The sequence below is a fragment of the Dromiciops gliroides genome, chromosome 4 (assembly GCF_019393635.1).
Source record: "Dromiciops gliroides isolate mDroGli1 chromosome 4, mDroGli1.pri, whole genome shotgun sequence".
Taxonomy (NCBI): Eukaryota; Metazoa; Chordata; class Mammalia; order Microbiotheria; family Microbiotheriidae; genus Dromiciops; species Dromiciops gliroides.
Window position 1 is genome coordinate 64,137,016 of NC_057864.1, and position 17,837 is coordinate 64,154,852.

The 17,837-nt window shown below is 41.9% G+C and overlaps 1 protein-coding gene across 1 annotated transcript in view; it reads left to right on the forward strand.

Moving 5' to 3' along the window:
- Positions 1 to 6,522, forward strand: part of DNM3 (dynamin 3) — a 592,171-nt gene extending 585,649 nt beyond the window's left edge. The window contains exon 22 of the mRNA XM_044000106.1: positions 6,373 to 6,522. Coding sequence (XP_043856041.1) covers positions 6,373 to 6,409 — 37 coding nt within the window. The 3' untranslated portion in view covers positions 6,410 to 6,522. The remainder of the gene's footprint in view (positions 1 to 6,372) is intronic.
- Positions 6,523 to 17,837: the final 11,315 nt, after the last annotated feature.

Here is a 17,837-nt window from a genome sequence, read left to right on the forward strand (position 1 = left end):
AGAAGTTGGAAGTATCCTTAGAGATTATCTAGACAGCCCATTTCAGAGTCCCAGAGACTTTAAGTGATTTACCTACCTATGACTGTAAAGATACTAAGCAGCCTATGCAGGCCACCATGTGCCCTGACTGATCCTCTCTTTAGGCCTGTTTCAATGGACTATACTGCCTCTTCTACAACCCATAATTCTGTCCTGAGACGTGTTGAGAGAAGTCCTAGCTGTACTGCTGGTACTTGGGGAGTTTAGCCTCAGTTCACTTCTCCTCTCCTTAAATTGGACATGAAGAAAGAGAGTCTAAGAAGACACAGGAAGCGGTTTTTCCTCTTCTGCAAACAGGAAATGCTCACTTCCTAGTGATGGGGTGGGGAAGAATCAGGTAGATTATTGTGTTAATTCCTCATGAATCCATACACACTCTGTTCCTTCTGTAAGCATTGACACATCAATACTACAAGAGGAAATACTTACAGTGAAATTCATGGTAAATATGTTGGGTGACTTTTTGTACATTTCAGATGAATTTTATTGGTGTGCTCAGGAGAGCTTCCACTGTAGGAAGCTACATTAAGTCACCTTAGTGTCGCTACTTAGGCCATTCCTCTCTGTGTATTTGAAAAACAATTGTATCTGTGAATGGTTGATGTGGGAACACCTGTTTCATTTTAATCATTTTTCTCCTTTTGTGGAAATTTAAAGTTCATCTTATTTTGAGAAATTGACCTTGCATGCTATATTTAAATGGGATGTTTGATCTCTTTCCGAGAACCACAATATGTTCCTTGTCTTATAACTCTTAAGGTCATCAATGAAAATTCCTTCACAATATCTCTCAAATAGTTCAAGATATGCACAGAAACATCAGCCATGGACAATAGCTATTCCACTGGCTCATGGAAAGATACTTAAGCTTGAGACCAGTCTTCTAATGGAATTTTGGATTGGATGTGAGCAAGATATAGATGGATAACAAAATCCCATACTCAGAAGGGATCTTGAGAATCCATCCTCTAGTCCAACCTCCACCTGAATAAGGATCTCCTCCAAAATAGACCTGAAGAATGGTCACTAAGTCTTTGCTTTAAAGATCAGTGAATGGAAACTACTACTTCCCAAGGCATCCCATTACAATTTTGAATTATAAGGAACTTAAATTATTAAAAATCTATTATTAGGAACCTTTTTTCTTTCCTTGAGTCTAAATTCATCTCTTTGCACTGTCTTCCTATTGCTCCCAGTTCTGCCCACTGGAGCCAAAAAGAACAAATACACCCCTCATCCATGTTATAGTCCTACACATCTTTGAAGACTAATGCCATGTTCCTCACAAGTCTTCTATTCTCCAGATTAAACATTCGCAATTCCTTCAACCATTAATTTATCCACATTTATAATCCAGTCCTTTTCCACTTATAGAAACTAGGTGTTTTTATTATTCAGGTGCCTGGGTGGAAGAATATGGAGATGCAGAGGACTATCCCTCTGACTAAGGTGTATTGTACCCCTGCAGGGAAACCCTTGGGGAAAGGTACCAATTGGTGGTGGTGGTGGCTCTGATGGGCAGATATACTGGGCAAAATATTATGTGGGAGAACAAGACTTTAAAAGGTAGCTCTTCCCTACTGGGTGCAGAAGGCAGCAGATACAAGGAACAGTGGAGAGAAGGTGGTAGGAGAAAAACCTCCAAATCAAACTCTTTCCAAAGGGAAGGAATGATGGAGAAGCACAGTGTAATCTTCCCCTATTTGGGTGCAATTAACTGGGCAATCCCCAAAAGGAAATGAAGGAGGCAGGGACATGAAGAGGTAGAATGCTCCTACCTAAGAGTGGGCTTTAGAAGAGGGGCAGGAGCTCCAGTAGCACTAGGCAGCCTCCAAATGAAGGAAGAGAAGATGGGGAGGAGAACAATCCATATTGGTCAGATATATTCATATGAGCAATCCCTGGATTAGTGGAGGGTAGTGGGGAGAGAGGGAGTGTGAGGGAGCGAGGGAGCAGGAGAGGGGGAGAGAGAGAGAAAGAGAGAAAGAGAGAAAGAGAAAGAGAAAGAGAAAGAGAAAGAGAAAGAGAAAGAGAAAGAGAAAGAGAAAGAAAGAGAAAGAGAAGACAGTTTACCCTGGCTGGGTGCAGTCCCACTGGGCAGCCCAAGGGAAGAGATAGGCTCAATAGTTAGACAGACAAGGAATGGAACCTTCATGATGGAAAGTGATTCCCAGGAAAGGGGCAGGATCCTCATGATATAGTTGCACTTGGCAGTAGAAAAGAATCTATCAGGTTGAGGTACACTGAGGAACCCCAGAGGGAAACAGAAAGTGAGGGCATGGCGGTTAATAGGAGAGGAGCTGGACCAAACAGATTTCTCTTAATCATTAAGAACAGTAGACCAAAGAAAAAAGCATACCTACAGATGTTGAAACCCTGTGGGAAAGTCCCAGTTATCATCCTGGTTATAGTTTTGGGTTTTCAGCATTAGTCAATCCAAAAATAACTCAACACATGGAAGATTCTGGGAAATGACTGGCAAAGACAAACAAAACTGAAGGGAGCCATGACAGATCTGTGACTAAAATTCTGAATCACTATCAGCACCACAATGTTTTCTTTGATAGTCACTGAGGATGGGAAGAAATCAAGATACAGAAAAAATATCATTAGGAAACCTTTCCTCAAAATGAGCTTTCACTTGATACTTTACACAAATTCCACTAAAATTTTCAGACAGAACACATTCTTTCCTCCCCATCATTGGCACCTACAGCTTCCAGTTCTGTTTAGGGGTTAGTTCACTGGACCATTCCCAAGCAATATAGTGCCTCAGTATGTGCTAGCAAATGTTCCTTCCACACCATGACTCTGTTGCTCAATATAATGTCTCACCTTCCCACCCTGCTGAGACAATTAATTTGTTCAACAGCCCCATCAAAACTCAAAAATAATTTCTTCTTGCCGTTCTGGTAATAAATCTGGTTCACCCCAACAGGAATTTAATTATACTTCCTTCATCAGAACACCAGGGATACCCATTACTAAGGTCTCTGAAGTTAAAGACTAGCAGACCCCTTATAATAGGCTAGGTAACAATAACGAATAATTGGTCATGTAAATAAGTTGGAAGCCTCCTAAATACTTAGGTTCGATGCTTGCATTGACATTATTTAATATTTTATTAGCGACTGGGATAAAGGTTTAGATGCCATGCTTCATAAATCTGAAAAAGATACAAACCTGGGAGGAATAGCCAATAATGCAGGGCTGAATTAGGATTCAAAAAGGTATTAATAGACTAGATCACTAGGTTGAATCTAGTAAGATGAAACTTAATAGGGATAAATCTGAAGGTTTTTACTATGGTTCAAATATCAATTTCACAAGCCCAAGACGGGGCCGGTATGGCTACATAGCAGATCATCTGGGGGGAAAAAAAATGAACTCTCTCTTTTAGTGGATGGATGGATAGATAAACTGGACTTTAAGAATAAAAGAATAGGGGCAGCTAGGTGGCACAGTGGATAGAGCACCGGCCCTGGAGTCAGGAGGACCTGAGTTCAAAATCCGGCCTCAGACACTTAACACTTACTAGCTGTGTGACCCTGGGCAAGTCACTTAACCCCAATTGCCTCACTAAAAAAAAAAAAAAAAGAATAAAAGAATAGGATATGAAAGGGCAAATTCATCACCCATGAAAAGCCACAAAAAATTAAAGCCGTTATTAGGAGCTATTTTACCAATTTTATGGCAATAAATCTGACAATCTAAGAGTAGGATATGGCAGCAAAAACTGATGTGATTTTAGACTGCATTAAGAAAGGCAAAGTGTCTGTGGAGGTCAGACCACATTGATTCAATGCTGGACACTACATTTTGGGAATAATATGGACAAGTGTCCTATCTATAGGAGAATTATCAGGATGATGAAGGGCCTGGAAATAACACCACAGGAAGACCAGTTGAAGGAACTGGTAGTTTAGCCTGAAGAAAAGGCTTTAGTGAAACACCATCATTATCATCAGTGTCCCCCAGGATAGCTGTCTCCAAGTGTTTGAAGGCTTGTCACATGTCACACATTTGTTTCTCTTGTACCCAGAAGCCAAGACTAGAAGCACCAGGTGGATGTGGCAAGCTCTCTAAAAGCAGCATAGAATGTGTCAGGTACTAGTGCATTTCTTCTGATTCTCAAGTAAGAGACTATCATGTTAAAAGAGAAGAATAAAATGTCAGGCAAAGGCATAACTAAAAAAAAATAAAAATAAAAAGAGACTATCGTGTTATGGAAAGGACTTTTCTTCAGATATGGGTTGGACTAAGTGACTTCTCCTCCAGCTCTGAAAATCTGATTATTTTTTAACCTTCAATTTTGCTTAAGATCTGAGACTTCACAGGTGAGGGGAAGCCCTCCACTGGTCAAGATCATGACTCCTCTCCACATCTAGTCATTGTCATGAGTAACTGCAGTCAAAAGAGTTTGTCATTTGGTAGTCAATCTTCTGGTATTGGGAATTTTTAAAAAAATGATTGTTCATAAATGACCTAATCACTGAGCTTGACCTATGAGCCTCCCACAGAAGAAAGCTAGCCTTTCCTCATCTCCCTGAAGTATCTGTACCAAAGTAAGATGGAAACAAGCTGAAAGTGAATGTGCGCCTCAGCATCAGAAAAGAGGTCCTACCAGGCCTACTATGTTAGTGACCCACGGTGGATGACAGAAAGAAGGACACAAGCAGGAGTTTTACTTTTGATGGAATGCTGGATTTTTGGATCAAGGAAAACACTATGATCTATCAGCCCTTCGTGTACATAAACAAGGCGTCTAATTTATGAAATCCAGTGAGAAATCCACTGCCAGCTCAACAAAATGAGAAAATAGGTAGAAATTTAGACATTTTTCAGCCCAGCAACAGAAATGGTTCTTTGGCCATTTAGTCAGTCAAAGGAAGACTTCTACTACATTACCTGTGTTAGGCAACAATCTTCAACTGACTAGAAAACATCAGAGGCAAGAGCGAGAGTGAGTGAGACCCTTGGCCTCTACCCTACCCACAGCAAGACACAAAATCTCCGGGGGAAGAGAGAAGACCTGTGTGTGCTCTTTGACCACAGCAGAGGAAAAACTTCAGCCGCAGCCCCAGACTGGATCTGCCTTTGGCATGTGGGTGGGAGGGGAAAACCATTCTCTAAACCAGGTTGGGAAAAACCTAGACCAGATCTGGCCTCGTAGGCTCCCCAGCAACCAAACTCAAACCTTATTCAAACTCATCCTTATTCTAAACAAACCGCAAGAGTTTCCACTGTCCCAACAATCTACCCTAAGAGAGAGATCTATAATACAGATTTTTCTCATCCTTTTTAGGATTTCTCCAATTCAGTTTCTGTTCCTTTCTTGTAGAAGAATCATAGACCACATAGAAACGTTTTAGTTCTACCTCCTCATTGAACAAATGAGGAAACTGAGACCCAGAAGCCAAGATCACACCGCCAACAAGTAGCAACTCTTTTACCCGGACCCAGCTTTTCAGAACCCAAGTCTACAATGCTGCCTATGATGCCCCATCTGCCAAAGTCCCACCCCCACCTGCCCCTCTGCTGCTTCCAAAGAAAAATAAAACATATTCTATAATTTGGGAGTTTTTTCTTGGTTTTGGGAGCACTCGCTATACTTTGTAAGATCCCTGGAAATATCCCAGGGACCCTATGATCTAATCACAAAGATTTCTAGTGCTGCCTGAAATTCCTCTGAAATATGATGGTGGGTTTCATTTAATCACTCTATGACACCTCCATGAAATTCTCACTGCAGTGATTTTTCATGGTGTAAACATAATCCCAGACTCCTAAAAACTTTCCTAGCAAAGGAAAAGCTCTGCCAGATCTTAGGAAGCTGGAAAGATTTTGACTCTGGGCTGGATGGAGGATCATCTAAAGACCAGCCAAGCAAAGTGTGCAGAGGCTCAGCATTATGGGGGGCGGGGTGCACCAGGTAAGAGATATTTGGGGCCAGATCACGTAATTAGGTGTAAAGGAATTGGGATCTGCACTCGTGGAAAGACGATCCACATGCATAAAATCACAGGTCTCTGAAGTTAAAATATGGTAGTGCGACTGTAGAACCTCTGTATGATGTAGGTTCTGCATAGCTAGTCCAGGTGATGGGCAGCAATGCTGTAGAAACCACTATTAACTCTTGCCATGCCTTGTTCTTCCTCTTCCATCCCCTCCCCCACGCCTTCTCTTGCTTATTTGTGCCTGGCTTGAACGTGACTAACTTTGTGGGATATTTTTTGCATGTTACCATTCAAATGTTTTATGATTTAAACCCTGTTTTCTCCCTCCTCGTCTGTGTTTTTCTTTTTTGTTGTCACTTTGTTTGTTTTCCTTCAGGCGGCCCCCTCCCGCTGTTCCAGGACGACCATCCTAACACACTCACCATCCATCTCCTTTTGTATCCAACAGCGTTTATATCATGGTCTTGAAAACAGCTTTCATTGGCATTGTGTGCCGTGTGTACAGAAAGTCTCTATTTTTGATCACTGCTGACAATAAAACACCAAAAGTTTATTCTGGATAAAGAAATTCAATGTGTCTGTTGTCTCCTTTGCTAATTGGAGAAGTTTAAAAGGAAACTGTGATTTATTGAAATGCAGACTAATTAAGAGAAAGAATGGACAGAAATGATCTGAAGGTTTAATGAGTTTGGCGATAGAAAAGAGAATACAGAACATGATTGATGAACTAAAGTGTCCCGACCTAAGACATCATTCTGGCAGGGGTAAATGATCTCTCTTAAAGTGAGATCCAATAAAACAATGAGAAGATTAAATAAAAATTGGGATTGTCCAGAAGAATCACCACAGTCTGGATTATTTTAATCAGGCCTCTGGAAACCCCATAAATAAGAAGTATTCTGTCTACCTTTTCCTAAACTCTCACAGTAGGAGATAAAATATGTGAGATCATGAAAGAAACAGGAAGTATGTATCATATAGAGTCTCCCAAATTCCAATTGGCAATTGCAAGACAAAGGAATGTTACCCTGAATCTAGGGTAGAACAGTCCAAGGGATGCTGTCACTTTGAGAAAAACATGATCTTTGTTGAATGACAATAGCGTTCTGGAAGAAGAGAATCTAGGGCATGGATTTCAACAGACAGAAAATAATTGTGAATTTTTTTCTTAACTTTTTAAAAAGAGAACTATCCTGAAAGCTGAATGACATAAATGGTGTTGCTCTTAATGGAATACAGATCACACCATATATAGGGCATGAATTTTTGATAATTTACAGTGGTTTTAATACAATTCACAACTTTACTTTGTGAATCTTTGTATGGTCCAAATTAGAATCAAAGAACTACCCTCTTTCTCCATCTGGGGGACTGAGCAGACTCACTGAAGGGGTTTCAACTTTACAATTCACTCTGGTCATAATCAAATCCTACAGATGCCTTTCCATAAGGAAGGCTTTTCTATATTAGCTATGATATGAAAAAAGTTCTTAATCCCTGAATACCTTCTCTGGGCAAGTGGAGGATAATGACTTCAGTACTGTAGACCTAAAAGAAGATGATGAAGTAGATTTGAAGTCAGAGGGCCTTGGGTCAAATCCTAGCCCAGCTATTTGCTACCTATAACTCTGGGCAAGTCAGTTGATACACTCTGGGTATCACTTTCTTCATTTGCAAGATAATGGAATTGCCTATTTGGCTCCTAAGGGCCCTTCCCAGGTATAAATCGATGATCCTATGATCATATAGGATAAAAATGTGAGGCTTACTCTTAGATGTACAAGAATTTTCTTGCTGTTCACTCGTGTCTGACTCATTGTGACCCCATTTGGAGTTTTCTTGGCAAAGATACAGGAGTGGTTTGCCGATTCCTTTTCCAGTTCATTTTACAGATGAGGAAACTGAGGCAGACAGGGTTACATGACTTGCCCAGGGTGACATAGCCAGTAAGTGTCTGAGGCCAGATTTGAACTCTGGTCTTCCTGCTTCCAGTACTGGTGCTCTATCCACTGCACCACCTAGCTTCCAGTTATATTTTCTTCTCCTACACAAAACTCTCTTTGAATGTACTCTAGTCAAGCCACAAAGTCTTTTTTTTCCTTTGTAACTAGGAATTCTATGTGGAATGGTGTAACAATTCCCTCTTTCTCGTGATAAAGAACTGGTTTCTAATAGTTTGCCATTACGGATCCCCAGGAAAAGTAGAAGCACAAGAAAAGAGAAGTCAGTCCAAACTAACTCTAACCTGGCTGGAGATGACTAAATGGATGCACCATCCAGGATAGCACATCCCTTCACCTTGAGTCAAACCTCTTGATTTGTTCTATCTGTAACAATATTCTTATTATATGACATTCTCATACCATCATGTCATTCCTAGCTCAGTTATATCCCTTCCAGAAAAGTATAAAAACACGAATGTGAATTTCTTCTGGTCTGCTCTTTTCAATAATTTCCATTTGGGAATCATCCCAAATGTTTTAAACACATTTTTTCCTATTCTGCACAACTTAGCATTCAGAAGGTAAAACATTCAGGATTATTTAAAGTGACTGACCCCATGAGTGAGGAGTGTCGAGAGCACAGCAGATGCCTCTGTCCTTCTGCAGCCTTCAGTCTCCCTGTAAGAGGGAATGATCCCCTTAATATTCCGGAAAGAAAGAAGCAAGAAATTAAAAAAGGTGGGGGCAGCTAGGTGGCGGAGTGGATAAAGCACTGGCCCTGGATTCAGGAGGACCTGAGTTCAAACCTGACCTCAGACACTTAACACTTACTAGCTGTGTGACCCTGGGCAAGTCACTTAACCCCAATTGCCTCACCAAAAAAAAAAAAAAAAAAGAAAGAAATAATGGAGAGGAGGAGTGGGGAGAAAGCAACTAGTAATGGAAACCACAGTCAGGTGCGCAAGCATTACATTTTAATGCTGTTTCTCCATTTTATTGTATTTTCCCAACAAAAGATGGGATACAGAGCTCTACAGGAGCTGGGGAAGCCAAAGTGCCTTCCAGATAAATGATCATGAATGGTCCGTGGTGGTCAGAGAAATCCAGCCAGTCATTCTTCTCTAAAAATTTCATGATACCAAACCTAAGTGCCTTTTCAAGAGAAACTATTATTGACTTAGCTACAGCAGCTGCTTGAGTTCTAGAATAGTACTGACCAGTTAAATCCCACGTAACAGTACAATCCACTATTCCAGAACACAGTAGTTTTGACATCTAAGAAAGAAAGGAATAGAATTTATTTTTCAACCAATCAGAAGCCCAGACTGTTCTTTTCCCACTAGAAGAACAATGCAGGGTCCCAAACACTCCATGGACTGTTTCAGAAAAAAAGAAAATATTGGAATGTTGACCTGTCATTGGGAACTAACAAAACACTCCTAACTTGGAAGCTATTCCACAATGTCTTGGAACATCTCAATGAAGAGAAGATGCAGCTGGTAATTTCTAAAAGCAGGTAACCAAGGATCATCAGCATAAGAGATGGGCAAAAAACCACAAAAGGTAAGATAAGTCTTCCACTGATCTTTCCCTCGTGACAAATTTAATAGTAGAGGAAGGTCCTTCAGCTTTCTGAATCACATCTGCATTGACAGTTCTTTCACCTGATATCCTGGAAACCAACAGGAAAATAGACTTAGCACTGGTGAGGTGGATCAAAGTAACCCCAACCTCTGGTTTGCCTCCTTGGCCATCCAAGGCACTTTCAAGTAGCTCTGGCTTTGTGAGTGTGTGGTTGTAGCAGCTTGCACTTAGCTTGTCCTTTAAGATTTACAGAGCCCACACTGCCTCCTGACAACTCTCTGAAGCCCTCCCTATCTCAAGGATGAGGACATGGAAACTCAGAGAGATCAAGTGACAAGGCCAGGGTCACACAGCTCTATCCACTGGATCCCACTCCCCTTTTTTTCTCCACAGCTGGGGAAAGTTGATACTTGATGGCCTCCATATTTTCACTTCGGTCCACATTAAATATAATACAAATCCTCAGAAATAGTCACTTGGTAGTGGGTTTGGCTTGGGTTGGTTTTTTAATCATGATTGCCTGACTGTCCAGATGAGCCCCAATTTTTCTGTGCTTCTGGAGTAAACCTTTTCCAAAGGTGAATCCAGTTTGAATAGGTTCCCTCTGTTTGCATCATCATGTACATACACCATCTGACCTGGAACATCAGGATGTTTGAGTCCCTCCCTTTTCATTTGCAACAGTACATTTCACTCTTGCATTGCTCTGAAATGGTCATGCCAAGGGGCTGTGGGACATGGAGGGGTGAGCACTGTGAGCTGCCGCCAGCAGAACCACATTTATATCAAATAGGGTTCTCCAACAAAATGGCATCAGGTGCAAAGAACTCTACAGGTACAAACTGTTAGATCAAGCCTCAAAACATGAAATTAGATATGCCTCTAGGGAAGCTATGTCAGAGGCCCCACCCACTCTAAAGGTCAACTAACTGAACAATATTTATTTATTAGACACCTCCAAGGTTCAAATGTGGTTTTTGCGGCCTCTAGATGTACTGCCAATTGGTTACTTAGTTTATAGAGGCATCTAGTAGATAGATACACCTGGAGTCAGGAAGACTTAAGTTTAAACATAGCCTCAGACAGTTTACTAGCTGTGTGACCCAGGACAAGTCACTTAACCTTTGTTTGCCTCAGTCTTCGTCAACAGTAAAATAGAAGTCATACTAGCACCTATCTCACAGAGCTGTTAGGAAGATCAAATTAGATAATATTTGTGTTCAGCACAGTTTAGCCTCGCACATAATAGACATTTAATAAATGCTTGTTTCTTTCCTTCCTTTAGCATCAGTTTGTAGCCTCATAGCTCTAAGTAGATAAAATTTAAGAGGCAATAGAGAAAGTGTAATCAGATTAAGGAGAGAGGTCTCCCCAATTTTCTCTTTTCCCCTTCTTTCCAGCAGCACCCCCCCCAAAATAGCCTTCTGCTGCATAGACAGAAATTGGCCTTGTATTACACAAGGGCTAAAACTGTTCTTTTTGCAATTAAAGAGTAAGGGATCCTTTTTGAAATGTTTGCTTAGAAGTCCCAAATCCCAAGTTGTATCAGTGACTCATTTACAGCAAAATCACTGTCACAGAATAGTCAGAGCTAGGAGATGCCTTAGAAGTCATCTGGTTCAGAAGTTTCAAACACACTGCCCTCAGCGCTGCGGCCTACAACACTGAGTGGGGCTAAAGCAGATTAAAATGTATTGGGGGGGCAGCTAGGTGGCGCAGTGGATAAAGCACCAGCCCTGGATTCAGGAGTACCTGAGTTCAAATCCGGCCTCAGACACTTAACACTTACTAGCTGTGTGACCCTGGGCAAGTCACTTAACCCCAATTGCCTCACTAAAAAAAAAAAATGTATTGGGGAAATATTTAACAAAATAGATAAAAATACAATAGAACATAGATGATGTAGATGATGTTAATATGTGGTTTTCTAAGTCAATGTGTGCCCACAGGGATTCTTAGGCTGTAGTTTAGTGGCTCTCCCATTGCTATTTGACTTTTCTATCACCACTAATAGTCCAAACCTGTTTTGCACCTCCAACCCCACCCCCTACACAAACTCCTTTTACAAAGGAGGAACCCGAAGCCTTGTTCAGCAGAGCCTGGGAGTCCATCCCTCTTCTGATGACATTCCCAGTACTCTTTCCACTAAAACCATGTGATCTTGTTTTCATGTGTATGAAATGAAGATAAAATGGAGAAAGGTGTTGTGCCTATCCTTGTGCCCAGTGAACCTGAATATTACTTAGGCTGGGAAAACAGGGAAGGAGCACAATATGAGAAGTCATCCTTTGAACCTCCCCTTTAGGAGCCAATCAAATACTGGAACAAAAGTAACACATCTGTATTCAATTTTAGGTGGTATATTGCTGCATTTACTACAAATTTATATAACTTAATCTCAATTGGGCCCACGCAGCAGCAAGGGAATCTTTTTACTCCTCCCTAATGGATTGTCTCCCCAGATACCTCAGCAGTTGTTCCAAACTTCTTTCTCCAAGTCTCTGAGTTCAAGACACCATTTGTCATTTCTATCTCTACAACTTCCACCTACTCTTCTTTTACCCACAAGCCTCCCTTCCCTCACCCTCAAAACTGAAGATGACTCCTCAAACTTTACAGAGAAAATCAACACCATCCACCATGAACTCTGTCTTCAACCCTTCTCCATATCTTGCAGTCTCTGGACATTCCCCACCCTCCACTATCTTCTCTTTCTTTCCAGTCTCTGATGAAGAGGTGTCCCTTCTTGCCAAAGCTACCTCCTCTACGTGTATTCTTGTTCCTATGCCCTCCCCATCTTCTCTAGAAAATTGTTCCCAGAATCACCCCTCTCTTTCTAATCTTTAATCTCTCTCTACATGTTCCTTCCCTGATACTGACAAGCATGCCCCAGTTTCCCCTTTATCAAAAAAAAAAAAATCCTTCACTAGGTCCTACCATCTTCCCTACTATCTTCTTTTTCTCTTTCCTTTCTGAGTAAAACCCCTTGAGACAACTGTCCACTGTCATTCTCTCCACACCTTCCCTCACACATCTAAGCCCTTGGTGTTCTTCTCTGAAACTACTCTCTCCAAAGTTACCAGTGACATCTTAGTTGCCAAATTGAATGGCCTTTTCTAAATCCTAATTGTTTTTACTTCTCTGAAGCTTCTTACACTGCTGACAGCCTTCTCTCCCTGGATATTGTCTTCTTTCTGATTCATGACACTCCTCTCAGCCCCTCTCCTACCTGCCTGATCACTGCTCCTCAGTTTCCTTTGCTGAATCATCCTCTCCATCAAACCCACTAACTATGTATGGGTATGCTCCAAGGCTCCCTGCTGGACCCTGATTGCTTTTCTTTCTATATTCTCTCATTTGGAGACTCCCCCAACCCCCATGGGTTCAGTGACCTCTAAGCAGATGAATCCCAGACCTATAGAGCTAGCCAGAGTCCCTCTCCTGAGCGCTAGCCTCACATTAATAACTGCCTAGAGGATATTTCACGTTGGATATCATAGGCATCAGAAACTCACCATGTCCAAAACAGAACTAATTATCTTCCCCCAAGAATCATCCCTCTTCTGAACTTCCCTACTTTTTCCCAAGTCAGCAACAGAGTTCAATGAAAGATCAGACTCCAGTGTCACTTCTTCTATTCATCCCACACCTACAGACTCACCGTTTGTTCTTTCTATCTCTGTAACTTCCACCTACTCTTCTTTTATCCACTACCCTACTCCTGCCTCTCCTTACCACACATCTGGAAAATCACATCATAATTGATCTCCCCCCACCCCCACTTTATCCTCCACAAAGCTGCCAAACTATTTTTCCTAAGGCACAGCTCTGACTATATTGCCCCACCACCTCTTTCCCAATTAGTCAATCCCAGTGTCTCCATATTACCTTTGGGGCCAAATATAAACTCTTGTGTTTGACATTTAACATGTTCACAACCTGATCCCATTCTACCTTTCCAACTGTTGTCAATCCTTTCCCTACATCCCATGGTCGAGTTATGCTAACTAGCCTTCTTGCCATTCTTTATATATAACACTCCATTTCCTGAATCTCAGTCTTTGTATTGACCGGCTCCCATGCTTGGAATGTTCTTCCTTCTCACATCTGTCTCTCTGGATTCCTGGTTTTCTTCAAGACCCAGTTCCGGTACGACATTATACAGAAGCTGTTTCCTAGCTTCAACTGTCTGCCCATCTAAGGTTATTTTTATCTGCTTTCTATGTATTTTGTATCTATCAATCTCTCTCATGTCTATCTGTCTATTTGTCTATCCAACCATCTATCTACATGCTTTCTCTCCTCGAATCTAAGTGTCTTAAAGTCAGGGTCTCTTTTACTTTTGTCTCTTGTGTCCCCAGAGCCCAGAACAACACTTGGCACATAGTGGGGGTTTAAGAAATGGGTATTATTTATTTGATTGACTGATTAGATGTTGGAGCAATGTCATCCTTTCCTGCCCTGCCCTCCCAGTCTTACGATTTGTGATAAAAACCTTCATGTTGTCCAAGTGATATGACCACTTATACCAGTTTTGTAGACCAAGAATCATGAGGACATTCTGTCCAGAGCAGGAGAAAGCCTTAGACTACTCTGTCGTCTCATTTGAGTTGAGGATTAGCAACTGCTGACTTCTGTCCTAATCTTCCTCCCTTAGGGATTTCCTATACGCCAGTGAGAATTCCAGCTGATGGTGCCAGGACATTTTGAGGAATTATCTTCCCCCCCACAAGCCTGTAATTTCTGAAATTGCTGAAGAAACTAGAGAAAACATGAATAGAGGAACCCCATGGCTAGCCTGGCCCAGGCCACTGAGTTAGGCAACTGAGTAGTTGGTACTCATTGGCAATTTTCTCCTTGCTCATGATTCTTCTCATTTCATGTCTCAAGAATACTGGGAGATTGTTCTCATTCATTGGTAGTAAGCACTCCAAAAATCAAGCAATCAACAGGCATTTATTGATCACCTACATGTTCCAGGCACTATCCTATGCTGATTATATAAATACTAAGAATGAACTTACATCCATAGAGGACAGAATCTTTTAATACTGCCACAACTAGGGGCAATCATTTGGGTGATGATTTAGCTAAAGGGACTGAAAAGGAAGAGTCAGACAGGTAGGAGGAAAACAAAGAGGAAAGCAATGTTTTACACACACACCCTCACAAACAGAAGAAATTACAGGAGGAAAAGGCACTGCAGTGAGTAATATAGTGAATCTAGTTGTTATCATTCGGTCTTTTAGTCATGTCCAATTCTTTGGGTTTTCTCAGCAAAGATACTGGAGTGGTTTGTCATTTCCTTCTCCAGTGGGTTAAGGCAAACAGAAGTTAAGTGACTTGCCCAGGGTCACACAGCTAATAAGTGTCAAAGGCTGGATTTTAACTCAGGTCTTCCTGACTTCAGGCCCAGCATCCTATCCACTGAGTTAACAGGCTGTCTCCTCTCTAATTAGGAAGATCTAAAAGGATTGCCTTGCTCTACTAAGGGCCAAGTTGGAATTTTCTTGTTTTTCTTTGTGTGTGTGTGTAAGTTGAGTAATTGGGAGGTTAGGACATCTGAAGGAGTATCAATAGGGATATTGAAGTCCTCTAGTTTGGGGGTTGGGGGGGGGGAGTTGGGAAGGAGACTGTGATCCAGGTATTGGACCCATTGAGGAAGGAATAAGAGTGTCCTTAGAGGCATGTAGACAACAATGACAAGGACTTTGATTGGGTGATAGAGGTGGACTGCATGAACCTCAAAGGAGGAGGGGTTACTGAGTGATGGTGGTAAGAAGAGAACTGGAAGTAGCAATAGGGAATAAAGAGTATTCTAACTCCCCTTCCCTGACCAATGAACCATGGGAAAAGAGTGAAAGTGCAGCCAGTGCTAGAAAGGGTACCCAGGAAGGTTGCATTATTCATTGAGAGGGAGTCAGCTCTTAGTAAGAACCAGAAGACAAAAGGAGTGAGAAAGGAAAAGATAGAAGATAATAGTAAGTTTGTTTCCTATGGCACAAGAATTCCAAAGGGCACAGTGGAAGGGCTGGGTGGATTTTGGTTGGGAAAGGGAAGGAAGTTAAAGGGGATAAGTATAAGAGATTAGTCAATGGAGGGTGGAGAATCGGGTTTGAACAATGGCGATGGTAGTGGGGAAGTATGTTCATGATCGAAGAATGAGTTACTATTAGCATTATCCACAGGGTTTCATCTTCAGGTGGAGTTGTCCTATGGCATCAGGCAGCTGTGTGTGGCTAGAAAGTAGGATAAGGGGGAGGCTTGCATAGATGGAAAGGCAGGCCCTGTGGGGCTGTTGGTGGCTGCAGATAGTGTCTGCCTGGAATATAATAGGAGGTCCTAATCAAAGCAAGGCCTGAGTTGTTCAGCCTGGAAAGACAGAAAGCTTTAAGGCTGCTCTTCTCCCTAAGCCCTTCCCAGTTATCACAGCTATCAAACGGGCCCATATTAGATCCTAGTCCCCCCCAAAGCCCTCTTGGCTGTGAGATGTTACCATTTTGTTTTCACTCAAATCAAGACTCAGGAAGTCATTTCTAATCAGACAATGGCTATGACTACCTCCTCGGCTTCCTATCACATCTAGAACCAGACACACCAAAAGATGATTAGGTGATTTGATTTAAGGGACAGTAAAAAGTCCACCTGCTTAGAAATCTTCCTACCATCTTCATATGCTACATGAAATCCACACTGGTTTTGCTACTAAAAATATTAAATCTCCAGAAAGGGCTTGTTAAAAGGTACTTATGTTGCCAGAGGGTAACACATTATCCGATTACCACAGCACACATTATGTATGACTGAAAAAGGAAGTGGTCTAGGCCAGGAGCTGAACTGGTATCCATTAAATACTGAAAGAATGAGAAGTAGGCCTCACAGGGATTTATGGGAAATCACGGACAAGAATCAGAGAGGATGAAGAGTCTGAGAAGTGCTGCTCTCAAAACGGTATATTCCTACAGCACAGGTCCGACCCTGTGGCCCTTCCCCTCACCCCCACCCTATTTAAGTCCCTTGGCTTGACATCCCCTCAAGGATCAAACATGGGAAGCCCTCCACAACCTGGACTTTTCCCTCCTTCAAGTGGACACTGCGATTCAGTGACACTGGCCTCCTTGCTGCTCCTCACACAAGACACGCCATCTGCCGATGGAGCATGATCAATGGCTAAGCTCCACCCCTGCGGTGCTCTCATCTCTGTCTCCTGGCTTCCCCCGTCTCCTTCTACAAGAAGCCTTCCCTGGTCCTTTCTAATGCTAGGGCCTGCCCTCTCAAATGGCCTCCTGTATGTACTTGATTATACATAATTGTTTTTTTCACATTATCTCCCCACAGACTATGGGGGTCTTTGATAGCAGGGACTGTCTTTTGCCTTTCTTTGTATCCCAACCTTAGCACAATGCCTGGCACATAGTAGGTGATTAATACATGCTCATTACCTGACTATACTGGTGGAGGTAGTACTTATGCTGTTAAGATCATGGAACCAAAAGAGTATGAATCTTATAAAGATAATAGCTTCTACTTTTCTCTTCTCAGACTTACAATGACGCTGTGAAATAGGTACAACTGGTATTTACATCACTATTGTAAAGATGGAGACAGAGAGGCTCAAATAGATTAAGTGACTTGCCTTTAGAAGTAGTTGGTGGTGCAGTAGATAAAACATTAAGCCTGGAGTCAGGAAGACCTGAATTCAAATCCCACCTCTAATACTTACTGTGTGACCCTGGGTAAGTCATTGAACTTCTCTTTGCTTCAGTTTCCTTATCTGTAAATGGGTATCACAATTACACCTTCCTCACAGAGTTGTGAGGATCAAATGAAATATTTGTATAAAGCACTTAGCACAGTACCTGGCAGATAGCAGGTGTTACATAAATGCTTATTCCCTTCCCCCTTTCCTCTGGCCTTACAGCAGCTAAGTGTTGGGATTTGAACTCTCTCTACTACTCTATGTCACCTCTTTTGAACTTCTGGTATAAAACAGTGCCCTGAGGAATAGGGACACAAGATAACTATGTCTTGATGGCATGGAAGAATTAGGGAAGTGGGTCAGCAGCTTTGAGAGGGGCAGTAGCAAAGTTGGGTGGCTAAGAGACTAACTATGAGCAAGGGATACTTTATTGTGTGTGAGGAGAGGTGTTACTGAAAGAGGCAGGGGAGATAATCAACCATTAAACATTTATTAAGCACCTACTATATGCCATTCACTGTGCTAAGCACTGGGAATACAAAGAGTCAAAAAAGCTCATGACAGGGGCAGCTCCGTGGTGCAGTGGATAGAGCACTGGCTCTGGATTCAGGAGCA